This window comes from Leopardus geoffroyi, chromosome C1 (genome assembly GCF_018350155.1).
Source record: "Leopardus geoffroyi isolate Oge1 chromosome C1, O.geoffroyi_Oge1_pat1.0, whole genome shotgun sequence".
NCBI classification, from domain to species: domain Eukaryota; kingdom Metazoa; phylum Chordata; class Mammalia; order Carnivora; family Felidae; genus Leopardus; species Leopardus geoffroyi.
The window spans coordinates 203,554,771-203,574,840 of record NC_059328.1 but is presented as its reverse complement, the minus strand read 5'-3'; the positions used below and the strand labels follow the sequence as shown (position 1 = coordinate 203,574,840).

General features: G+C 45.0%; 1 protein-coding gene across 4 annotated transcripts; it reads right to left on the bottom strand.

The window, feature by feature from the left end:
• Positions 1 to 115: 115 nt before the first annotated feature.
• ZFAND2B (zinc finger AN1-type containing 2B) lies at positions 116 to 3,063 on the bottom strand. 4 transcript variants are annotated; one of them, XM_045481349.1, is made up of 9 exons: positions 2,801 to 3,063; positions 2,428 to 2,522; positions 2,060 to 2,191; positions 1,775 to 1,926; positions 1,431 to 1,520; positions 1,295 to 1,355; positions 1,142 to 1,209; positions 731 to 803; positions 116 to 524 (listed from the first exon to the last, which is right to left on the bottom strand). In XM_045481349.1, exons 1-9 carry the CDS (start codon positions 2,853 to 2,855, stop codon positions 480 to 482), a joined length of 771 nt encoding a protein of 256 aa, XP_045337305.1. In that variant the 5' UTR covers positions 2,856 to 3,063; the 3' UTR covers positions 116 to 479. The 4 variants fall into 4 exon arrangements, with proteins under 4 accessions (XP_045337305.1, XP_045337303.1, XP_045337304.1 ...); XM_045481347.1 differs by having other exon boundaries at positions 1,295 to 1,376; positions 2,801 to 3,060; XM_045481348.1 differs by having other exon boundaries at positions 116 to 420; positions 1,295 to 1,376; positions 2,801 to 3,060.
• Between the last annotated feature and the right edge of the window lie 17,007 nt (positions 3,064 to 20,070).

Below are 20,070 nucleotides of genomic sequence, written 5' to 3'. Positions count from 1 at the left end.
TGTGACTTTGATGTGGGGTACTGCCGTGGGCCTCTACACTTAAGTCAGGAGAGCATTCTTGACAGGACCCCCCTGGTTTCGGTTGTAGAGGAGAAAGAAACACAGCACTTGGAGGTCTTATTGACTGCCAAGATCCTTTATTCTTTGCAGGCCCCTCCTTGTCCCCTCGGCATGAGGCAGCCCCAGTGTAAGGGGGATTACATGATGCAGGGAGCTGAACGGGGCCTGGCCGGCATTCCCCGAGGCCCAGCCGCCGGATGGTTCTAGCCGCTCTCTCCTATGCAGCTGGAGAGGCCAGCGGGGCCTTCTGTGGGCTGGGCTCCACAGCTGTTCCTCCTGACGCTCCCTGGAGGGGGCCTCCGTTTCTTCTCCTTCTCCTCAGTCTTCCAGGCTGCTCCCAGCCTCCTCTCCCTCTGTACCCTAGAGGTGTGAGGGCCACAGTCCTCCTCAGCCGAGCCTCCCTCCCCAAGCCCAAGGCCCTAGCACAGGCTGCAGTTGGACGGCTTCAAGGTGCGACTTTGCGCCTGGAGCAAGGAAGGGGGAAGGAAGGGAAGGAAGACAGGGTGCGACGTCAAGGAAATGAGGGACAGTCCTCACTTCAGAGCCCAGCGTGGGCTAGAGTCACACCAAAAACAAAAGGATAACCACCATTCCACACTCTCTACCACTTGAAGAAAGCCCCCCAAACTCCCAACGCAGGACCTCAACTCTCCCCACCCAGTCCTCATACCTGCTGCCGTTGGTATTCTGCCTCACTTGCTGATAGTGCTTGTGCTAAAGCTAAGTCTTCTTCCTCCTGAGAACTGAGAGGGAGGAACAGCTTAAACTAGATGACAATAATATCTGAAACATGAGTGTCTTATCTGTTAGGCATCGCCGTGCTAAGCACTTCTGAGTATTATCTCCATCTCCACACAACCCTATAAGTAGGTTGGTATTAGTACTGTTCCATTTTAGAGGAAACTAAGAACCTTCTAACCTTTTAGGTTAAAAGAACTTGTCAGAGATCATATAGTTAATAAGCTTCATTTTGAGCCCAAGTGCCTAGCCATCATCCTACATGGGGTTGGAGTGGTCCCACGTACCTCCCTCCAATCTGAGCTTTTGCCCGCATCCCATCGTCTTTCACCAGAGTAGGTACCTTGGGACCTGGGGTTTGGTCTCTGCCAGGGACAGTTCTAGGGCTCGTTGCAGAGCCTCATCCTCACTCTGTAAAAAGGAGAGAGACCAGTTGCCTTGGACTTTATTCTCCGTGTGGGTTTCCTTCTGTCCATCCAACCTCCACCCAACTCACCAAGCCATTCTGCAGAGCAATCACCGGAGGGGCTGTCCGGGATGGAGACTGGGTTGTGGCTCTACGGCAGACATTCAAGAGGCTGAGGTCAGAGATGCAAAGGGGAAAAAGGGAGAGGAGAAACAGGCAGGCCTACCTGCTGGGAGAGGTAGATGAAGGCAATGTCCGACTCGGGCTGGGGATGGTGCTTGTAGAAGAAGCTTGTGCTCTGGAGATGGCAGCAAGTCTGTAGAGAAGAGACACTCTTGGCATGCTTCCAAGGATAGCTTGCAGGCTCCTCCCAGGCCTTACCCAGGAAGTCAGGAGGGGAGTTCCTCCAAACAGTCTAGAAAAATAGGCACTTGAAAACGAAGCTAAAAGACTCCCCTAGCCAAAGGCAACAGGTTTGAAGCTCCCCAACTTGTAATGAAAGAGGCTGAATAAGTTCCAAAAGGATGGGGAGATCCTAAAGGCACAAGTACTGGACTTGGTTGCAATTACCCTGCCCGGCTGGTTGGGTGACCCTCCCCAGAGCAATCATGGTCCAGTGGGTGACGGTGCTTGATGCAGAAGTTTCGGCCACAGCGTTCACAGGTCAGTTTCATCATTTCTCGCTGCCGGCAGCCAGAGCGTTCACACTTATTGGTGAAGATCTGAGGTGGAGTGGGAAGGTTTGCCTCTGCTGAGACTCTGACCCCCACTTCTCGAACCCCATCATAACAGCTGTTCCAGTTTGCAAGCATCCATGGTCCCAGCTAGGTCATGGCTAACCCCTCCAATGCTTACCTTACGTTTTTGCTGTGCTGGATCTGAGCGACAGTCTCGGTCAATATGCTCCCCCACAGCACGGTCAGGGGGCTCCCCTCTGGCCACAGGTACAGGCACATTACAGAGTGGGCATACAGGTACCTGGATATCCTAGAGTTAAGGAGCAGGGTTCAGTCTGTGGCCCGCTCCCAGTCCAACCAAATATCTGGTCCTGAAACAGCCTCCCTGAAAGAACCTGGATATGCCCCCTATAACGCACAAGGAAACAATGTTTGCACCGCTGAGCCTCAAAGCAATAAAGCAGAGGAAAAGAGAGGCAGAGGGATTCCGGAGATGCTGCATGCTTTCTCCACCCGCCCCCTCTCACCCTCAGACCGCCCCCTCACCTTTTGGTAAGCAGACCCACAGTGATGCTGGGCGTAGGCCACATGGTCTGCGCAGAAGATGCCCGAACAGGCGTCGCACTTCAGCGGCAGAAAATCTGCAAGAAGTGGGTCGGATTGCAGGCCCAGCGGGACCTCGACGTCGTTCCCACTCACTCAAGCCTTCCACTCGGTAAGGAAAAACGGCCACCGGGTTTGCAGCAAACTATACCCGTTCCTAGGCTCCATCTCCTTAGCCACGCCCCCTTGGCCACCGCCCCCAACTTCGATCCCCGCCCTCCTCTGACACTTCCAGCCCCGGAGCCCACCCTTCGCCCCACCTTCAGCCCCAAGCCCCGCGGGCCCGGCCCCGCCCCCCGCGCGCTCCGCCCCTCACCCAAGCGCTGACAGCTCGGCTCGGAACAGTGAGCCCCGAGGTCCGGAAACTCCATCGCTGGACCGGGCGGGGCCGGCTGGCCGAAGAAGCGGCGCTGATCGTGTCTAGGGCTCCCGCGCCGGGTCCAGGCCACGACCCCGCACTCTGGGGGGCTCCCAGCCCCGCCCTTTCCTCTCCCCCGCCCAGCCCGAGTTACCGGAGCCTGAGCCCTTCCCGACCAGCGGGATCCCACTCCTCCCCCGGCGCGCGCGGGCGCACTGACGTCATCGCGCAGGGCGGGCACGTCCCGCGCAGTCTCGGGGCGGCGGGAGGAGCGCCCTTGCAGAGGAGAGCTCCGCCCTTCCCTGCTGGGTGAGGCGAGGGCGTGGCCGCGCGCGGCGCGGGGATCTTGCGCGCGGGTTTTGCTCCCAGAAGAGCGAAAGGACCGGCGAGGACGAGGGTAGATATCTTGGGGAAGGCGGGCTGGGGTAGCTTGGGGTCTTTTACAGTTGGGTCCCTTGCCCGCTTCTCGCTCTCACACTTTCTTCCCCCTCGCCCTTTCGTCCGCTGCCACGGCTGCACTTCCTGTCCACGAGCTGAAGATGCCCATATTTCCTCGAAGTGCAGAATTTTCTCCGGATCTGCGGATCCTTCCTCCAGGTTTAGCTCTGATGCCCTTTCCGTAAGACTTCCCTGACCCTCCCCAGTACCTGCTCTGTGATCTCCCTGGTTCTGTGCTAGCACCCACATCACCTTATTGTAATCAGCTGGTCACACAGGCGCACATCAATGTACTGGGAAATCAGGGACCACGTCTCCCTAGTTCTGGGTCCCTAGCACCCAGCGCAGTGCCTAGAATTGTGTGGTTTTGTTTATGTGGGTTTGATAGTATTTCAAAAATTGTTTTTAGAAGTAAAGTTGTTTTGCTGTAAGAATGAAGTAAGTTGTGTCAGGCTGTCATGGTCTCCTCTGTTCTCACAGGTAGGAACTCAGCCCCTCAGCTGCTGAGGGGCCCCTGGGAGCTTATTAATAAAAACATATGGGCGCCTGGGGGGCTCAGTCGGTTAAGCATCCGACTCTTGATTTCCGCTCAGGTCATGATCTCACGGGTTGGTGAGATCAAGCCCCGAGTCAAGCTCTGTGCTGACAGTGCAGAGTCTCCTTGGGATTCTCTTTCTCTCTTTCTCTCTCTCTCTCTCTCCCCCTCCCCCTCTGCTCCTACCCAGCTCACTCTCTCTGAAAATAAAAATAAAATAAACTTTAAAAAAAAAAAGCTTAATAGGGGCGCCTGGGTGGCTCAGGCAGTTAAGCGTCCGACTTAGCTCAGGTCATGATCTCTCAGTTTGTGAGTTAGAGCCCCACGTTGGGCTCTGTGCTGACAGCTCCGAGCCTGGAGCCTGCTTCGGATTCTGTGTCTCCCTCTCTCTCCCTGCCCCTCCCCTGCTCGCATTCTGTCTCTCTTTCAGAAATAAACATTAAAAAAAAAATTTTTTTAATGAAATAAAAAATTTAAAAAGCTTAATCAAAACATATGAAGAAGCAACTGGATGATATATGCAAAGACATGTCATACAGGGCAAATATATACATTTCAGGAACCCCCAGTCTGGGGTGGACAAGTATCTTTTTAAGTCAAAACCTGAAGGATGAGTGCATGATAGCTAAGTGAAGGCTAAGGGAGAGAGGAGTAGAGTGGAAGGAGATGGTATCCCAGGCAGAGGAATCAGCAGGGACAAAGACCCGGAGATAAGAGAGGGAACGAGGTCTTTACATCAACTTTAAGAAAGCTTGGGGCATCTGGATCTTAGGGTATAAAAAGCAATCTGGAGGCGAAGCTGGAGAGCTAGCAGGGGTCACAGTAGCTCAGACAGTGGAGGCCACAGTAGTATTGAGAATTTCAACATAAATATGACAAGAGACTACAGATAACTTTAAGTAGGGGAGGAACATGATCAGGTTTGTATTTGGGGAAGATCACCCTGGCTTCAGAGTGGAGAACAGATCAGAGGAACTAGGAGATCGGAAGAAGGGAGACCAGATAGGATACCAGCTGCTACAATCCAAGCAAGAGATGATGATGGCTTGAACTGGAGTGGGGGCAGTGTTTAGAATTAGAGTTCAGTAAGGAGTTTAGGTATGAGATAGATATTTTAAAATAAGTAAATTTTCTGGGGTGCATGGGTGGCTTAGTTAAGTGTCCAACTTCGGCTCAGGTCATGAGCTTAAGGTTCATAGGTTTGAGCCCCGCGTTGGGCTCAGTGCTTATAGTGTGGAGCCTGCGTGGAATACTCTCCGTTTCCTTCTCTTTGCTCCTCCCCTACTCGCACATGTGCACAGTCTTTCTCTTTCTCTCAAAAAAAAAGAAGTAACTTTCCAATATGTCACTGAAAGGATAAAATGAAAGGGGGGAATTCTGTTTTCCCAGAGCAATTATGAAGTACTTAGAAAAAAACATTTTAAGAAAAATCCCAACCTTATCTGCAGGAAACACCTTGACTTACCTCTATGCAAAAGCTCAGCCAAATGGGGTTAGTGTATGGGGTACACTTTGGCCATTCCTTCAGGGAAATTCTGGCTGTTGCTTCCCTCAACCTACCCTCACACCCTGGGGTGGCTCAGGACAACCATGTTTCTGCCCTCCCAATGATGACTGGTGTGGGGGTAATCATCTGACACATACTAGGTATCTAGGCTTGTGTTGCCCCAAAAGCATAGCCTGAGATAAGGATCTGGGTGCAGGTGGTTCATGTGGGAGGTAATCCCAGCCAAAGTAGGAGACAGAGACAAGGAAGGAAAGAAAACCAATAGAGAATGTTATTGAGGGGCACCTGGGTGACTCAGTCGGTTGAGCATCCAACTTTGGCTCAGGTCATGATCTGGCGGTCTGTGAGTTCGAGCCCCGTGTTGGGCTCTGGTGACAGCTCAGAGCCTGGAGGTTGCTTCAGATTCTGTCCTGTCTCCCTCTCTCTCTCTGCCCCTCCCCCACCCTCTGTCTCTCTGTCTCTGAAAAATGAATAAATGTTAAAAAAAAAAAAAAAAGGAATGTTACTGAGGGGTGCCTGGGTGGCTCAGTGACTCATGATCTCACGGTTCATGGGTTCAAGACCCATGTCAGACTCTGCGCTGGCAGTATGGAGCCTGCTTTGGATTCTCTCTCTCTCCTCTCTCTCTGCCCCTCCCCTACTCACACACAGTCTCTCTCTCAAAAATAAATAAACATTAAAAAGAAAATGTTATTGAGCTGATTACCACTGTGGTAATAGGAGCTCAGTTCCACTGGGATATAGAATGCACCTCAGAATTGTCTTTCTAAAGGACAGAAGGCTGGGCGGACTCCTGTCTGCCGTAAGTTGGGGATTGTTGCTGGGGGTGATAACTCTCCCACACCCACTTGGCACAGCCAATCTGCACCTGTGTGTGAGCTGACTGAGCTATGGAGGCTTTGCCCCGGGGGCAGAAATGGTGAGGCTGGGTTTTGAGGTGGGAAGCCAGTAAGGCTTATAGGAACTGTCCCCAGCAGTAGCTGAAGTCGTAGATGGACCAAGCAAATGTGGCCCGGGGCACCAGGAGCATCTTCTGTATCTGGCTATACGGCCAATCAGATTCTTTCCCAAGAATTTGGAATTGAGGCCAAGAGAATCAGTATTCATAATATATAAGCTATTGGATGGCCATCTGCCATACTACCATACTGTCATACTGACTGGGGGATGGGAGAGGAGATTGCTATCTGCAATCCTCTGTTATCTGCAGTGGGGCACAGTGAGCTCCATAAAAAGAGGTTAATCTTGTGGCTCACACATTTGGGCTTAAGTCATATCATGACCTAAGTCTTTTGCCTCCTCCCAAAGTCTACACCCCGATAAAACTATGGCTAACTGCTATTATTTCATTGATTTCATTTTGTCTGTTTTAAGATAGTTATGAGTCATCCCAGTAGATTCAGGGTATTTCTCAAGGCTTTGTCAGAATCTCTGATCACAACCTGATGTCAGGCTGATGACATTGTGGAGGCTCTTGATGCAGGTGTGCATGTGAGGGCCCTCTGCCATGGGGGTCCAGCTTTTGACGTAGGTCCCTAAGAAAGAACAGTTGTTGAAGAACCTGCCATTTGTGAACTCCAGAACGCCGTATCTGTGAAATCCACCATCAGTTCTGCTAGATTGAAACTTACAAAATTGCTAATATTTGACTATGTTTTTTAACTTAAAATGTTTCCATATGATTTAATCTAATCTAAGCAGCATATATCATGGGCAAGAATTGTGTTTCTCTGACCTTCTATCTAATCCTCAGCCTGCTGGGATTTTGACCCCAGACATGAAAGCAAACAGTTACTGTCTGAGAGTATGGTTTAAAGTCCACACACCTTAAAAACAGATGTGTCCAATGTCTATGTACCTCTGCCCTTCAAGCTTCTGCCATTTGCTACTAATAATACATAAGAAGAAAGTATTAGATAGGATTCAGGCAAAGCTGCCATGACAGAGACTCAAAAACAGTGGCACAAATGAGAAAGAAGCTTAATTTCTCGTTTGTGTAATAATCCAGGGCTTGGACACCTCCTATTTTGTGGCTCCACCATCCTAAGCTGTTGCCTTTGTCCATATGGTCCCAAATGAGTCCTTGCTCCAGGCAGCAGAGTGAGGGGGAAGAAAAGGAGAGCGCTCCCTACAACTTAAGGGCATGACCCTGAATTTGCATACATCACTTCTGTGCACTTCGGATAGTCACATGATCTCCGTCATGCTCATTCCCTAGCTGGGAAATGTAGTCCTTAGCTGGATAGCCATGTGCCCAGATAAAATTTCAATGATTTTATCAGTGAAAGAAAACATATTTGGGAGAAAGCTAGTGTCACAAGGGGAGATAAAGGATAAATTTTGTGGTATGTGGACCATCTTGAGTTTGAAGTAGTAAAGAAGGTGCTGGGTCACTTGATGTAGCATAGCAGCCAAGATTGTAGAAGGCTTCTTAGCTCATGGGGTTTGAAGATGAGAACAATGGGATTGAGCAGTACTTGGCCACTCTTCCGCTGTAGCCCACTCTGTTGATTGTCTACCCAACAGCCTTTCCCCAGCTCCCTCCTTGAGGACAAAACCATGATTTTAATCACCCTTTTCCAAGCAGTCGTGTTTTACATGGATCCCTTTGCAGCCACCAGGATGAGTCTTATAAGGCCTAAGTCAGTGTTCTTCAAACGTTCTAACCACTACTCATATGTTATACCCATTACAAAAATTGTTTTAAGTTCATTTATTTTGAGAAAGAGAGCAATCAGGGGAGGGACAGAGAGAGACAAAGACAGAGACAGAGAGAGAATCCCAAGCAGGTTCTGCACTGCCAGCGCAGAGCCTGAAGCGGAGCTCAAACTCAGGAACTACAAGATCATGACCTGAGCCGAAATCAAGAGTGAGTGCTTAACCGATTGAGCCACCCAGGCACCCTCATTTTATACCCATTTTATAACTACATTGATACACAACACACACACACACACACACACACACACACAAACACACACACACACACCAGAGGCCAAAACTGATAGTTGACGTCATTATGTTTATGTTTGATGCACTGATATTCTATTTCATTTTTTTTAAATGCTGGTTGCCATACTGTATTATTTCCATCCCACCATCCCATTAATGGGTTGCAAACTTTAGTTCAAATAAAAAAAAATCCCCGCAAAAAAAAAAAAGGAAAGAAAAGAAAGCCCTACTGCTCTAAGCCGATTAAACTGCCCTCATTCACCTTGGTTAAGGCATACGATACAATTTGTACCTGAAAGAAAAGTTGGTCCTAAACCTTAAAAAAGACAAAATGATGATTGTTGTTTTAAAAATAAAATGATAGAGGGGCGCCTGGGTGGCGCAGTCGGTTGAGCGTCCGACTTCAGCCAGGTCACGATCTCGCGGGCCGTGAGTTCGAGTCCCGCGTCAGGCTCTGGGCTGATGGCTCAGAGCCTGGAGCCTGTTTCCGATTCTGTGTCTCCCTCTCTCTCTGCCCCTCCCCCATTCATGCTCTGTCTCTCTCTGTCCCCCAAAAAATAAATAAACGTTGAAAAAAAAATTTAAAAATAAAATGATAGAGTTTTTCTAATAAGCCTGCTTGACCTTCATCTGGCACTCTTGGAACTATAGCTGTTGTTATAGTATATTTGGCTAACAATCCACTGCTGATGAAAGTACAGTTTACAGTTTTGTACCATTAACCTGTGGAAATTGATACGGTGTTGTTCTTACATAGCCTTGAAGAAACACTAACCACAAAGGCGTTATTTTTTTGCCTGTGGAACATTCATTGGTTTGTACCTAACCTAATAATTTTGTTCATTTATCGATATACATATTTCTTCCTTGAAAGCAGGGAACCAACTTTTTGTATTACTCATTTTTGTGAGAGAGAGAGAGAGAGTGAGCGAGCTTGCGGTTGTGAGAGTGGGGGAGGGACAGAGATGGGGAGACAGAGGATCTGAAGTGGGCTCTGTGCTGACAGCAGATTTGGGGCTTGAACCCACGAACCACAAGATCATGCCTGAGCTGAAGTTGAACACTTAACCAGCTGAGCCACCCAGGCGCCCCAACTTTTTGTATTCTTTAAAAAAAAATTTTTTTTTAATGATTATTTTTGAGAGACAGAGACAGAGCACGAACGGGGGAGGGGCAGAGAGAGAGGGAGACACAGAATTCAAAGCAGTCTCCAGGCTCTGAGCTGTCAGCACAGAGCCCGACGCGGGGCTCAAACCCATGAACTGTGAGACCATGACCCGAGCTGAAGTCAGACGCCCAAACGACTGAGCCACCCAGGCACCTCCACTTTTTGTATTCTTTACCAGTTCCTTCATTTATGACTTAAATAAAACCTTTATATGCACTTACTGTCTACTTAGATGAGAATTTAGTTCTGCTCTAAACATTACCTGTGACAGGTAGCTTTCAGGCAGCCATTTTATGACCATGAATGGAGCCAAGCAGAGAGGACAAGTCAACATGTTGAAGGTGGCAGAGAAGAGAGATGGGAAAGATCCAGGGTTGTTGATAAATTAACCTACCCTGAGCACCACATCTGGCCTTTTGTTAAATGACAGAATAAGTGTCTTTGTTAGTGAAGTTTTCTGTGTTTTGCAACCCAAACTTCCTTTATGATACACCTGTTATGGCAACTCACATTAATAAAAATGAACATGTGATTCATTCAGTTGGAACTTTTTGCTGGTGGATTGTCTACATATGGTGTTGGGTGTGGTGGTAGCGGTAGAATGATTTCTGAGCTCCCGACCAACCTTGCAGACCCTCCCTTCACAGCTCTGGCAAGATTCCTGATATACTAATATTATAATCTGTGCATTAATATTATGTTTAGGGGCACCTGGGTGGCTCAGTCGGTTAAGCATCTGACCAGCTCAGGTCATGATCTCATGGCTCGTGAGTTCAAGCCCCACGTTGGGCTCTGTACTGACAGCTCAGAGCCTGGAGCCCACTTATTCTCTGTCTCCCTCTCTCTCTGCCCCTCCCCTGCTCACGCGCTGTCTCTCTCTCTCCTTCAAAATAAACATTAATTTTTTTTAAATATTCTGTTTACTAGTATTTTATTTTATTTTATTTTATTTTATTTTATTTTATTTTGTTTATTTTATTTTATTTAACATACATTTATCCTTGAGAGACAGAGAGAGATAGAGAATGAGCAGGAGAGGGACAGAGAGAGAGACACACACACACAGAATCGGAAGGTATCAGCACAGAGCACTGTGTGGGGCTCAAACTCACGGACTGTGAGATCATGACCTGAGCCAAAGTCGGACGCTTAACCGACCAAGCCACCCAGACACCGCTCTGATTACTTATTGTTAATCTTAAATAATTTCCAAGGCTTAGGGGTGCCTGGGTGGCTCAGTCAGTTAAGCACCTGACTCTTGATGTTGGCTCAGGTCATGATCTCATTGTAGGATCAAGCCCCGGATCAGGCTCCATGCTGAGTGTGGAGGCTGCTTGGGATTCTCTCCCTCCCTCTCTCTGTCCCTCCCCTGCTCGTGCTTGCTCTCTCTCAAAATAAATACATAAACTTAAAAAAATAATAAATATTTCCCAGGGCTTTATAAATGCTTTTATTTTGTTTTAATATACAACTATCAGATTTTGAATCATCCTCTTCATATTAAACTATAGTCATTTGGTCTCAAGATTTTTTTTTCCTGTCTACATTCATCAGTGGCTTTAGAATTGTAGGCTTTCAGTTTTTGGAACCTTGTTTGGAGCAGACTAAACAAAGATAAACACTGTCTTTCTCTCTGCTCCCACTCCATGGATGCTCAGATAACCGAAGGCTTAGAGGACCCTAAAAATAAAATCTTTGGAGCTCTCTCTTGAGCATGAGCCAGAATGTTTTAACCACCACAAGACTTACTTCAGACACCGCAGAGACCACAAGAGAGAGCGAAGCTCTGACAGTCTCTCTTTTCTCAGGCAAAACTCCTCCTAACCTGATGGGTTATAGCTATTTGTGCGGATCAATAGCCCAGGAGCTTTCCACAAGTTAAAAAGGGTGGTGAACCAACCCAAGTCACCACCCCCTAATGCATAGATTGAATGTAGGTTCCTTGCTCCCTGAATAAAGGAATAAAGGAGAGAAATCCAGTAATATTTCTACCTTGAACAAGGTGTGTCAGAAGTTATCAGTTAACAGTTGAACACTGCACAAGTCTCTTTGTAGACCCACAAAGCATAAGCAGACCTGAGAAGCAGCTTTGTGCTTCAGCTGTGGGTAACTGAGCCTCAGCCTCCTCCCTGAAACAGCAGAAATCGGCTCTACAACTTAGCACGTGGGGTGATGGCCAGGCACCTCTTGTTTCGGGGCCAGCAGGTTTATAGCAGACAAGGTCAAAGTGAGGATGCCAGTCAAGGTATCTCGGGCCCAGTTTGACTCAAATGTTAGCCTGATGGTATCTGTTTAGTGGTTTTCCTCCTCTTCAAACAACTCTTAGAGAACACATACAGAAAAGGAAAGGAAAGCTGTTTTGTTCACTGTCCAGTCCTGGTCTTATTCACGTGTTACCTTTCGAAATGGATATTATGTATTCCCATTTTGCAGATGAGAAAAGTGAATTTGAGGGCCACCTGGGTGGCTCAGTGGGTTGAGCATCCGATTTTGGCTCCGGTCATGGGTCATGATCTCGCGGTTCATGAGTTCGAGCCCCGAGCTGGGCTTTGTGCTGAGTGCAGAGTCAGCTTGGGATTCTCCGGCTCCCTCTCTCTCTGCCCCTCCCCCGCTCACACTCTCCTTCCCTCTCAAAAATAAATAAACATTAAAAATTTTTTTAAAAAAGAAAGAAAACTGAATTTGAGAGATAAGTTACTTTCTCAAGGATATAGCATCTGGAGCCAGATTTTTGTATGGCCGTAAGTCGCTTGTATGATGAAATCATTATACAACATTGCCTCCCCCAAATCTACTTTATAACCTTTTTAACAACTGAAAAGAGGAATCTTAAGTGGCGGGTTTCTCAGAGTGTTTGTAGGGAATCCCAGATCTATTCAAGGGTTATCAATAATCAAACACCCTAGCTGAGCAAGATGTTTAAATATCTAAGTGAGATAACCAGGATGGGGAAGCTCTTGGAGCTGGCTTCAGATCCCAGGAATTAGTAGAGCAGCATAGGTCCACCTTCACTGAGGTCTGCCTTGCTGCCTCAGGTATGTGATACACAACCTTTGTGACAATACTGTCACTTGTCCTCAAGTGCCCTAGCTGTCCTGTGAGCTAATTAGACTCCTAGTTTAGGTATATAGTTCAAGTTCATATGACTTTATGGGTTACACAGTGATCTCATATATATTTGATTCAACCCACTAAATATTGACCAAGCCTTGTTGGATTTCATAATACCCCGGGCATAGAGAAAGTGAATAACTCATGGTCTCTACCCCCTAGTTGCTCAACGTCTAGTAGTAAAGACATATAAACAACCAATTCAAAGTGAAAAATGCCCTAATACAGTGGCTTTCAAACTTATTCAACCTTGACCCACACCAAGAAATATATTTTACGTCTCATCCCAATATATTTAAATGTAACATAAATACTATCTAAGGGTCCCTAAGTTGATTTCATGACCCACTAATCCATGACTCCTAGTTGGAAAACTGTGCTCTAATGAATGTACATAAGCTATAGAACACAGAAAAGGGGGCCAGTAATGCCCAGGGGTAGGATTGGGGAGGGACAGTGGGAATTCTCCAGGCAGACAAGATGCCAGAGGTATTCCAGCCCCAGGAAAGGCATGGGAAGAACACTGCAAATGTTATAGATTACCCTCACAAGTAGGGCATGGAGGAGATTGAGTGCCCAAGAGGCTAGGAGAGTGGAAAAGGAACTTTCTGTTAAATAAAGTGGATTGAACACACACATTTTATATTTGTTCCCTTCTCAAACTCCCCTAAAATAAGAGAATAAAGAGAGCAGAAGAAAACACATGATTTAAAAATGAATAGATATTATTTAGATATGATTTTTTAAAAATCTTGGAAAATGGAAAGCTAATAGAGGAGGGATGATTGGGGGCATAAGTCAATTTGGGCTGCAGGGCCTTGGAAAGGCTTGGGATGGGAAGAAACAGTTACATCTGAAGGTGAAATGGGAGACTGGGGCTGAAAACAGGATGAGTTGAAGATCCACATAAGGAGCAGTTAGATTCCCAGATTCCCTCCTCTGATCTGAGCAGCCAGATGATTGCCTCTCTTACCTCAACAGAAGGCAGGAGGTATATTCTCCTGAGAACAGACCAGAGGGACTCTGGGCTTAGGGCCATCAGATGCAGCTGACGGGGGAGAAGAGAAACCACACCCTTATTTCAGCTGGCTTCTAGAGCACTGGCAGTCAAGTTTATACTCCTCATGCTGGAAAGTGCAGCCTTCTCTAGGGGAACTGACCAGCCTAAGCAAAAAGATCCACAGATACTGGCATTGGGGGGTTCCCAACAAAATGGTTGTCTCTGCCAAATCACCCTACAGGAAAGATGCCAAGCACTGGGTCCTACTTGTGCCTGGAGAGTATTCATTTGGCTTTTAGGAGCCTCTACTCAAATATGAAGGAGCAAACCAGGATTCGGGAAATCTCTGTCATGAAAGACAGAGGCCAAAATAAAGAAAAAAATGTGGGGGGTGGGGGGCACCAGTGACAATGCAGGGAACATAAAAATATAATTAATAGAACTATTATTAGGTATTATATATAATAATATTTTATTATGTGTGATTATATATTATATATAGTTATATGACATATTAATAATGATTAATGCAATTACCTTCAAAGAACAGATTTTTCATCTAACGCACAAGAGCAAGAAACTCTAAAAAGGGATATTCAGAAAACAAACAAAGTTCTTCGAAATAAAAAATATAATCACAGGATAAACAATTCAGAAGAATGGTTGCAATGTAAAATTGAGAAGATAGAAAGAGGAACAAAAAAGAAAACAAAATGGAAAAATAGGAAAGCAAAGGTAAGAAAATCTCAGTCTTTTTTTCTAAAAAATTTTTAAAGGTTTATTCATTTTTGAGAGACAGAGAGCGAGCAGGGGAGGGGCAGAGAGAGAGAGGAAGACACAGAATCAGAAGCAGGCTCCAGGCTCTGAGCTGTCAGCACAGAGCCCGATGCGGGGCTCAAGCCCATGAACCTAGAGATCATGACCTGAGCCGAAATCGGACCCCCAACCGACTGAGCCACCCAGGCGCCCCAGACATGAAGCTGAAAAGCCAGGTAACTTTTGTATTATTTTGAAAGGTGTGCTTCTAAACATGTATAGCTGGGAAAACTAGCATTCAAATTCACACCTTGATTCCAAGTTTAGTATTCCTTCCATATAGCCAGAGCAGTATAATTTAGATCAATAGTTCTCAACAGGGGGCAATTTTGCCCTGAGGGAACATTTGTGAGGGTGGAGGGGATTTGGGGAGGGTGCTACTGGCATCCAACGGACAGAGACCAAGGATGCTGCTCTCCATTCTACAATGAACAGGATGATCCTTATCACCACCAACAAAGAATTATCTGGCTCAGAAGGTCAATAGTACATTTAGTCAACAGCTGAGAAGCCCTGATTTTTTTTTTTTTTTTTTGCTGTTTATTTTTTCTGAGAGAGAGAGATAGAGAGCCAGCAGGGGATGGGCACAGAGAGAGGGAGACAGAGAATCCCAAGGAGGCTGTCAGCAGAGAGCCCAACACAGGGCTCGAACTCACGAACGATGAGATCATTACCTGAGCTGAAATCTGATGCTTACCCAACTGAGCCACCCAGGCGCCCGGAAAACCCCTGATTTAGATGAAATGTAAAATTGGAGCTATTCTGAGCAAGTTCAAATCACAGTGTCAATAATTACTAGCCATTAGAGGTTGACAGATCAGACCAAAATGACTTCACTGATGTTTCGAGTATTTATTTTAAATAAAGGAATCATTTATTTTTACAGCAAAATGTTCAACATTTAAAAAAGTAGTTTCTGGGGCGCCTGGGTGGCGCAGTCGGTTAAGCGTCCGACTTCAGCCAGGTCACGATCTCGCGGTCCGTGAGTTCGAGCCCCGCGTCGGGCTCTGGGCTGATGGCTCAGAGCCTGGAGCCTGTTTCCAATTCTGTGTCTCCCTCTCTCTCTGCCCTTCCCCCATTCATGCTGTGTCTCTCTCTGTCCCAAAAATAAATAAACGTTGAAAAAAAAAATTAAAAAAAAAAAAAAAAAAGTAGTTTCTGGGGGTGTCTGGGTGGCTCAGTCAGTTGAGCGGCAGACCCTTGATTTCCACTCAGGTCATGATCCTAGGGTCTTAGAATCCAGCCCTGCATTGGGCTCCTCTCTGAGGGTGGAGCCTGCTTAAGAGTCTCGCTGTCTCCTTCTTCCTTCCCCCGGATGGAAGGAGGAGGGAGGGGGATGGGCTAGATGGGTATTAAAGGAGGGCACTTGTGATGACCACTGGGTGTTGTGGGTAAGTGATGACTCACTAAATTCTACTCCTGAAACCAATATGGTAACTAACTAGAATTTATTTTATTTTTTTTTTTCAACGTTTATTTATTTTTGGGACAGAGAGAGACAGAGCATGAACGGGGGAGGGGCAGAGAGAGAGGGAGACACAGAATCGGAAACAGGCTCCAGGCTCTGAGCCATCAGCCCAGAGCCCGACGCGGGGCTCGAACTCACAGACCGCGAGATCGTGACCTGGCCGAAGCCGGACGCTTAACCAACTGCGCCACCCAGGCGCCCCACTAACTAGAATTTAAATACAAAAATTTTTAAAAAGCATGAATGTTAAATATATATTGTTTTACCATAGATTACCAGAATATAAAATTAATCAAATATTATTTTAAAGCATAAACTAAACATCAGTAAAAATTAAAATATAATCATAAATAATTGAAAATAAAATTATTTGCTTTTTTTTAAAGTAATAATTTCTTAAAGAAAATATGTAAAGATTTCACCATTAAGTTTTAAGTGTATTTTTTGTGCAAATTTTCCTAGCTGCTGGAAAGGCTTTCTGGTGTTTTACTACTCCAGAGAATGTGAGGAGATGAAGTTGTAAATCTAACTTCAAATATAGTTCTCTGATTCCTCCTTATTCAAATAATCTCATCTCTTGTTCGAGAACTTATTTTTTTAATTGATTAATTAATTTTTGAAAGAGAGAGTGCGAGTGGGGGAGGGGCAGAGAAAGAGGGAGACAGAGTCGGAAGCAAGCTCCAGGCTCTGAGCAGTCAGCACAGAGCCTGAAGTGGGACTCGAACTCATGATTGGTGAGATCATGACCTGAGCAGGACGCTTAACCGACTAAGCCACCCAGACACCCCGTGTGTGTCAACTATACTTTTAAAAAAAGTTCTCAGGGCACCTGGGTGGCCCAATGGGTTAAGTAAGCATCGGACTTTGGCTCAGGTCATGATCTCACAGTTTGTGAGTTTGAGCCCCGTGTCGGGCTATGTGCTACAGCTCAGAGCCTGGAGCCCACTTTGTATTCTGTGTCTCCCTCTCTCTCTGTTCCTCCCCCACGTGCACTGTCTCTCTCTTTCTCAAAAATAAATAAACATTAAAATAAATAACTAAATAACTAAATAAATAAGTAAATAAAAGTATAGTTGACACACAACGTTACATTAGTTTGAGGTGTACAACATAGCGATTTGACAAGTCTATATGTTATGTATGCTCACCCTAAGTGTAACAAGGAGATCTTTTTGAACCAATGTTTTTGTTTCTCGAGGTAGATGTATGTGATCCTTTTGATCTCTGGCAAACTCACGTTTTTTGTTTCAAATGGAAAGTTTCTGATTTGTATCCATCTTCTTTAATTTCATTGACTAGAGATTGAGATTCTGATGCAGAGAATCTATATTAATTTTCATATTGTCCTGTTATTAATTCCAGTTGTTTAAAGTGTCCTTGAACTAGTAAAAGTATTTTTGTAATAGAAGTTCATTTTGTCTGTTGACATATTTTTCTCCTCCTGAACTCTGTGGAGTGCAATAGTGCTTTTTAAACAAGTAACACTTTGTGTGTTCAAATTTTTAATTCAGCTATACCTCATTTATAAATGACCCAGAATTCAGATTTCTTTTTCTAATGTTGAAAGAATCATTTTACCTCACCTACCATTCTATGTTGGTGCTTTAAAATATGAGGATGTATGGGACAACCAGAATACTGAAAAACAGTGCTATAACCACAACTAGCTGTGTAACTTTGGGCAAGCCATTTACCTCATTCGGCCTCAATTTCATCATCTGTAAAGTAGGAGGAGAGGGAGTCCTACGTCAAAATGCAGTGGTGAGGAGTACATAAAAGGATACATGTATAGCACTTAGATCTATGTGTATCATAGTATCATGTGTACTAAATAACTTAGCAAACGTATATAATTAGCTGTTACTGTATTGTCCACTTCCCACGTGTTAATACGTGGTCTTTATTTATTTATTTTTAATATGTAGATAAGCCAAATCTTTTAATGAAATTTCCAGGTAAGCTTGGTGTGGTTGTTTTAAAATATGTCCCCGAATTCTTTGCTTCTTCTCCCTTCAAAAGTGTGAGCTGGACTCAGTGACCTGTTTCTAACAAATTGAATATGGTGGAGGTGATAGAGTGTGACTTTTGACACTAGGTCATAAAAAGCATTGTGGCTTCCTTCTTGCTCTCTCTTGGATCACTTGCTCTGGGGAAGGTAGCTGTCATGTGAAGACACTTGAATGGCCATGGGAAGAGGTTAGCGTGATAAGGAACTGAGGCCTCTTGCCAGTGAGTAACGGAGGCTTCTAGCCAACAGCTGTGTTCAGTGTGCCATTGTGGAAGCAGATCTGTCGGCCCCAGTCAAGCCTTCAGATGACTGCAGCCGGCCCTAGCTGACATCTTCATTGCAGCCCTGTGGGAGACTTTGAACCAGAACCACCCAACTAAGCTGCTCCCAGATCCCGATCCTCAGAAATAGTGTGAGATAATGTTGTTTTAGGTTGCTAAGTTTTGGAGTAATTTGTTATGCAGAAATAGATAATCAATACACTTGGTATTGACACTTCTTGTTGATGTATAACTAATACATACAGAAATGTATATAGGTGATTGGATTTTCACAAGTTCAACACTTCCGTATAACCAGCACCCAGATCAAGAAGTGAGATATCACCCCCTTAAGAAGATTCCTCCAAATGCTGCTCCCCCACCCCAAGGGTAGCCACTATCTTGACTTCTAACAATATAAATGTACTTTATATAAATGGAATCATATGTATTTTTTGTGTCTAGTTTCTTTTATTCAATATTTTGTTTGAGATTCATGCATTTTTGTTCTTACACTTTGTTCATTCTATTTAGTTGTCTAAATATACAGCATTTATCCACTGCATAACAAACTTCCATATGTTGTATTTATCATACGTATTTCTTCCCAACATTGTGCCACGTTTGCTTTATCATTATGTCCATCTGTCCCTCTCTCTCCCTTCCTCCCTCTCTCTACACACACACACACCATACATTCACATACTCATTTATTTATTTACTTTTCCAAATCATTTGATATACTTTGCAGAGAACATGACCCTTCATCTCTGAAATCTTCAGCATGTATATCCTAAAATAAGGATATCCTCTTATAGAAACAAAGTGAAATTCAGGAAGTTTGATCTTGATACACTCTTTTATGTAATATACAATCCATATTCAAATTTTACCGGTTGTCCCAATAATGACCTTTATAGGAACTTTTTTTCTCCCACCCAGATCCAAGATCATCCCTTGCATTTACTGTCATTTCTCTTTGGTCTCCTTTTCTTTTTTAATATTTTTTTCTTAAGTTTATTTATTTATTTTTGAGAGAGATAGAGACAGCATGAGCAGTGGAGGAGTAGAGAGAGAGGGAGAGAGAATTCTAAGTAGGTTCCGCACTAGCCAGCACGGAGCCCGATGCAGGGCTTGAACTCACGAAACTCTGAGATTATGACCTGAGCCGAAACCAAGAGTCAGACACTTAAATGACTGAGCCACCCAGGCACCCACTTTGGTCTCCTCTCCTTTTCAATCTTGAATAGTTCCTCAGATTTTCGTTATCTTTTATGAAATAGACATTTTGAAGGGGAGTCCACTCATTTTTCATACTTAAAAAGAAAATGAGATTTCTTTTAACCTTATTCCATTTCTGCAGAGTCACATTTTTTTTCAAGCATGCACTAATACATATAACTGGATTTTTGATGAAAATATTTAGCTGAGGGGCACCTGGGTGGCTCAGTCAGTTGAGCGTCTGACTTCAGCTCAGGTCATTATCTTATGGCTCGTGGGTTCAAGCCCCACATTGGGCTCTGGGCTGACAGCTCAGCGCCTGGAGTCTGCTTCAGATTCTGTGTCTCCCTCTCTCTCTGCCCCTACCCTGCCCTGTGTCTCTCTCCCTCAAATATAAATAAACATTTAAAAAATTTTAAAAAGATTTTAAAAGGAAAATATTTAGCTGAGTCTAAATAGTTTGGTCAAAACTGTTTTGGAAACATGATACTTTGATACAATCACAGAAGATCAAGCTGGTTGGGCACTCTTACTTTAAACTCAGAAAAGCTTTTAGCTCCAAAACCAACAAATACGAAATTCCAAATCTAGATCATTTTCACTGCCTTTAAGCCTAGTAGAGGAACAAAGAGCTCACAAGTCTATGTGCGGGTTATGTTAGCTTAGCTACCATCCACTCTAAAACAATAACAAACAAAGGCAAGATATTTGCTGTCAATAGGTATGTACCACACAAAAATCTAT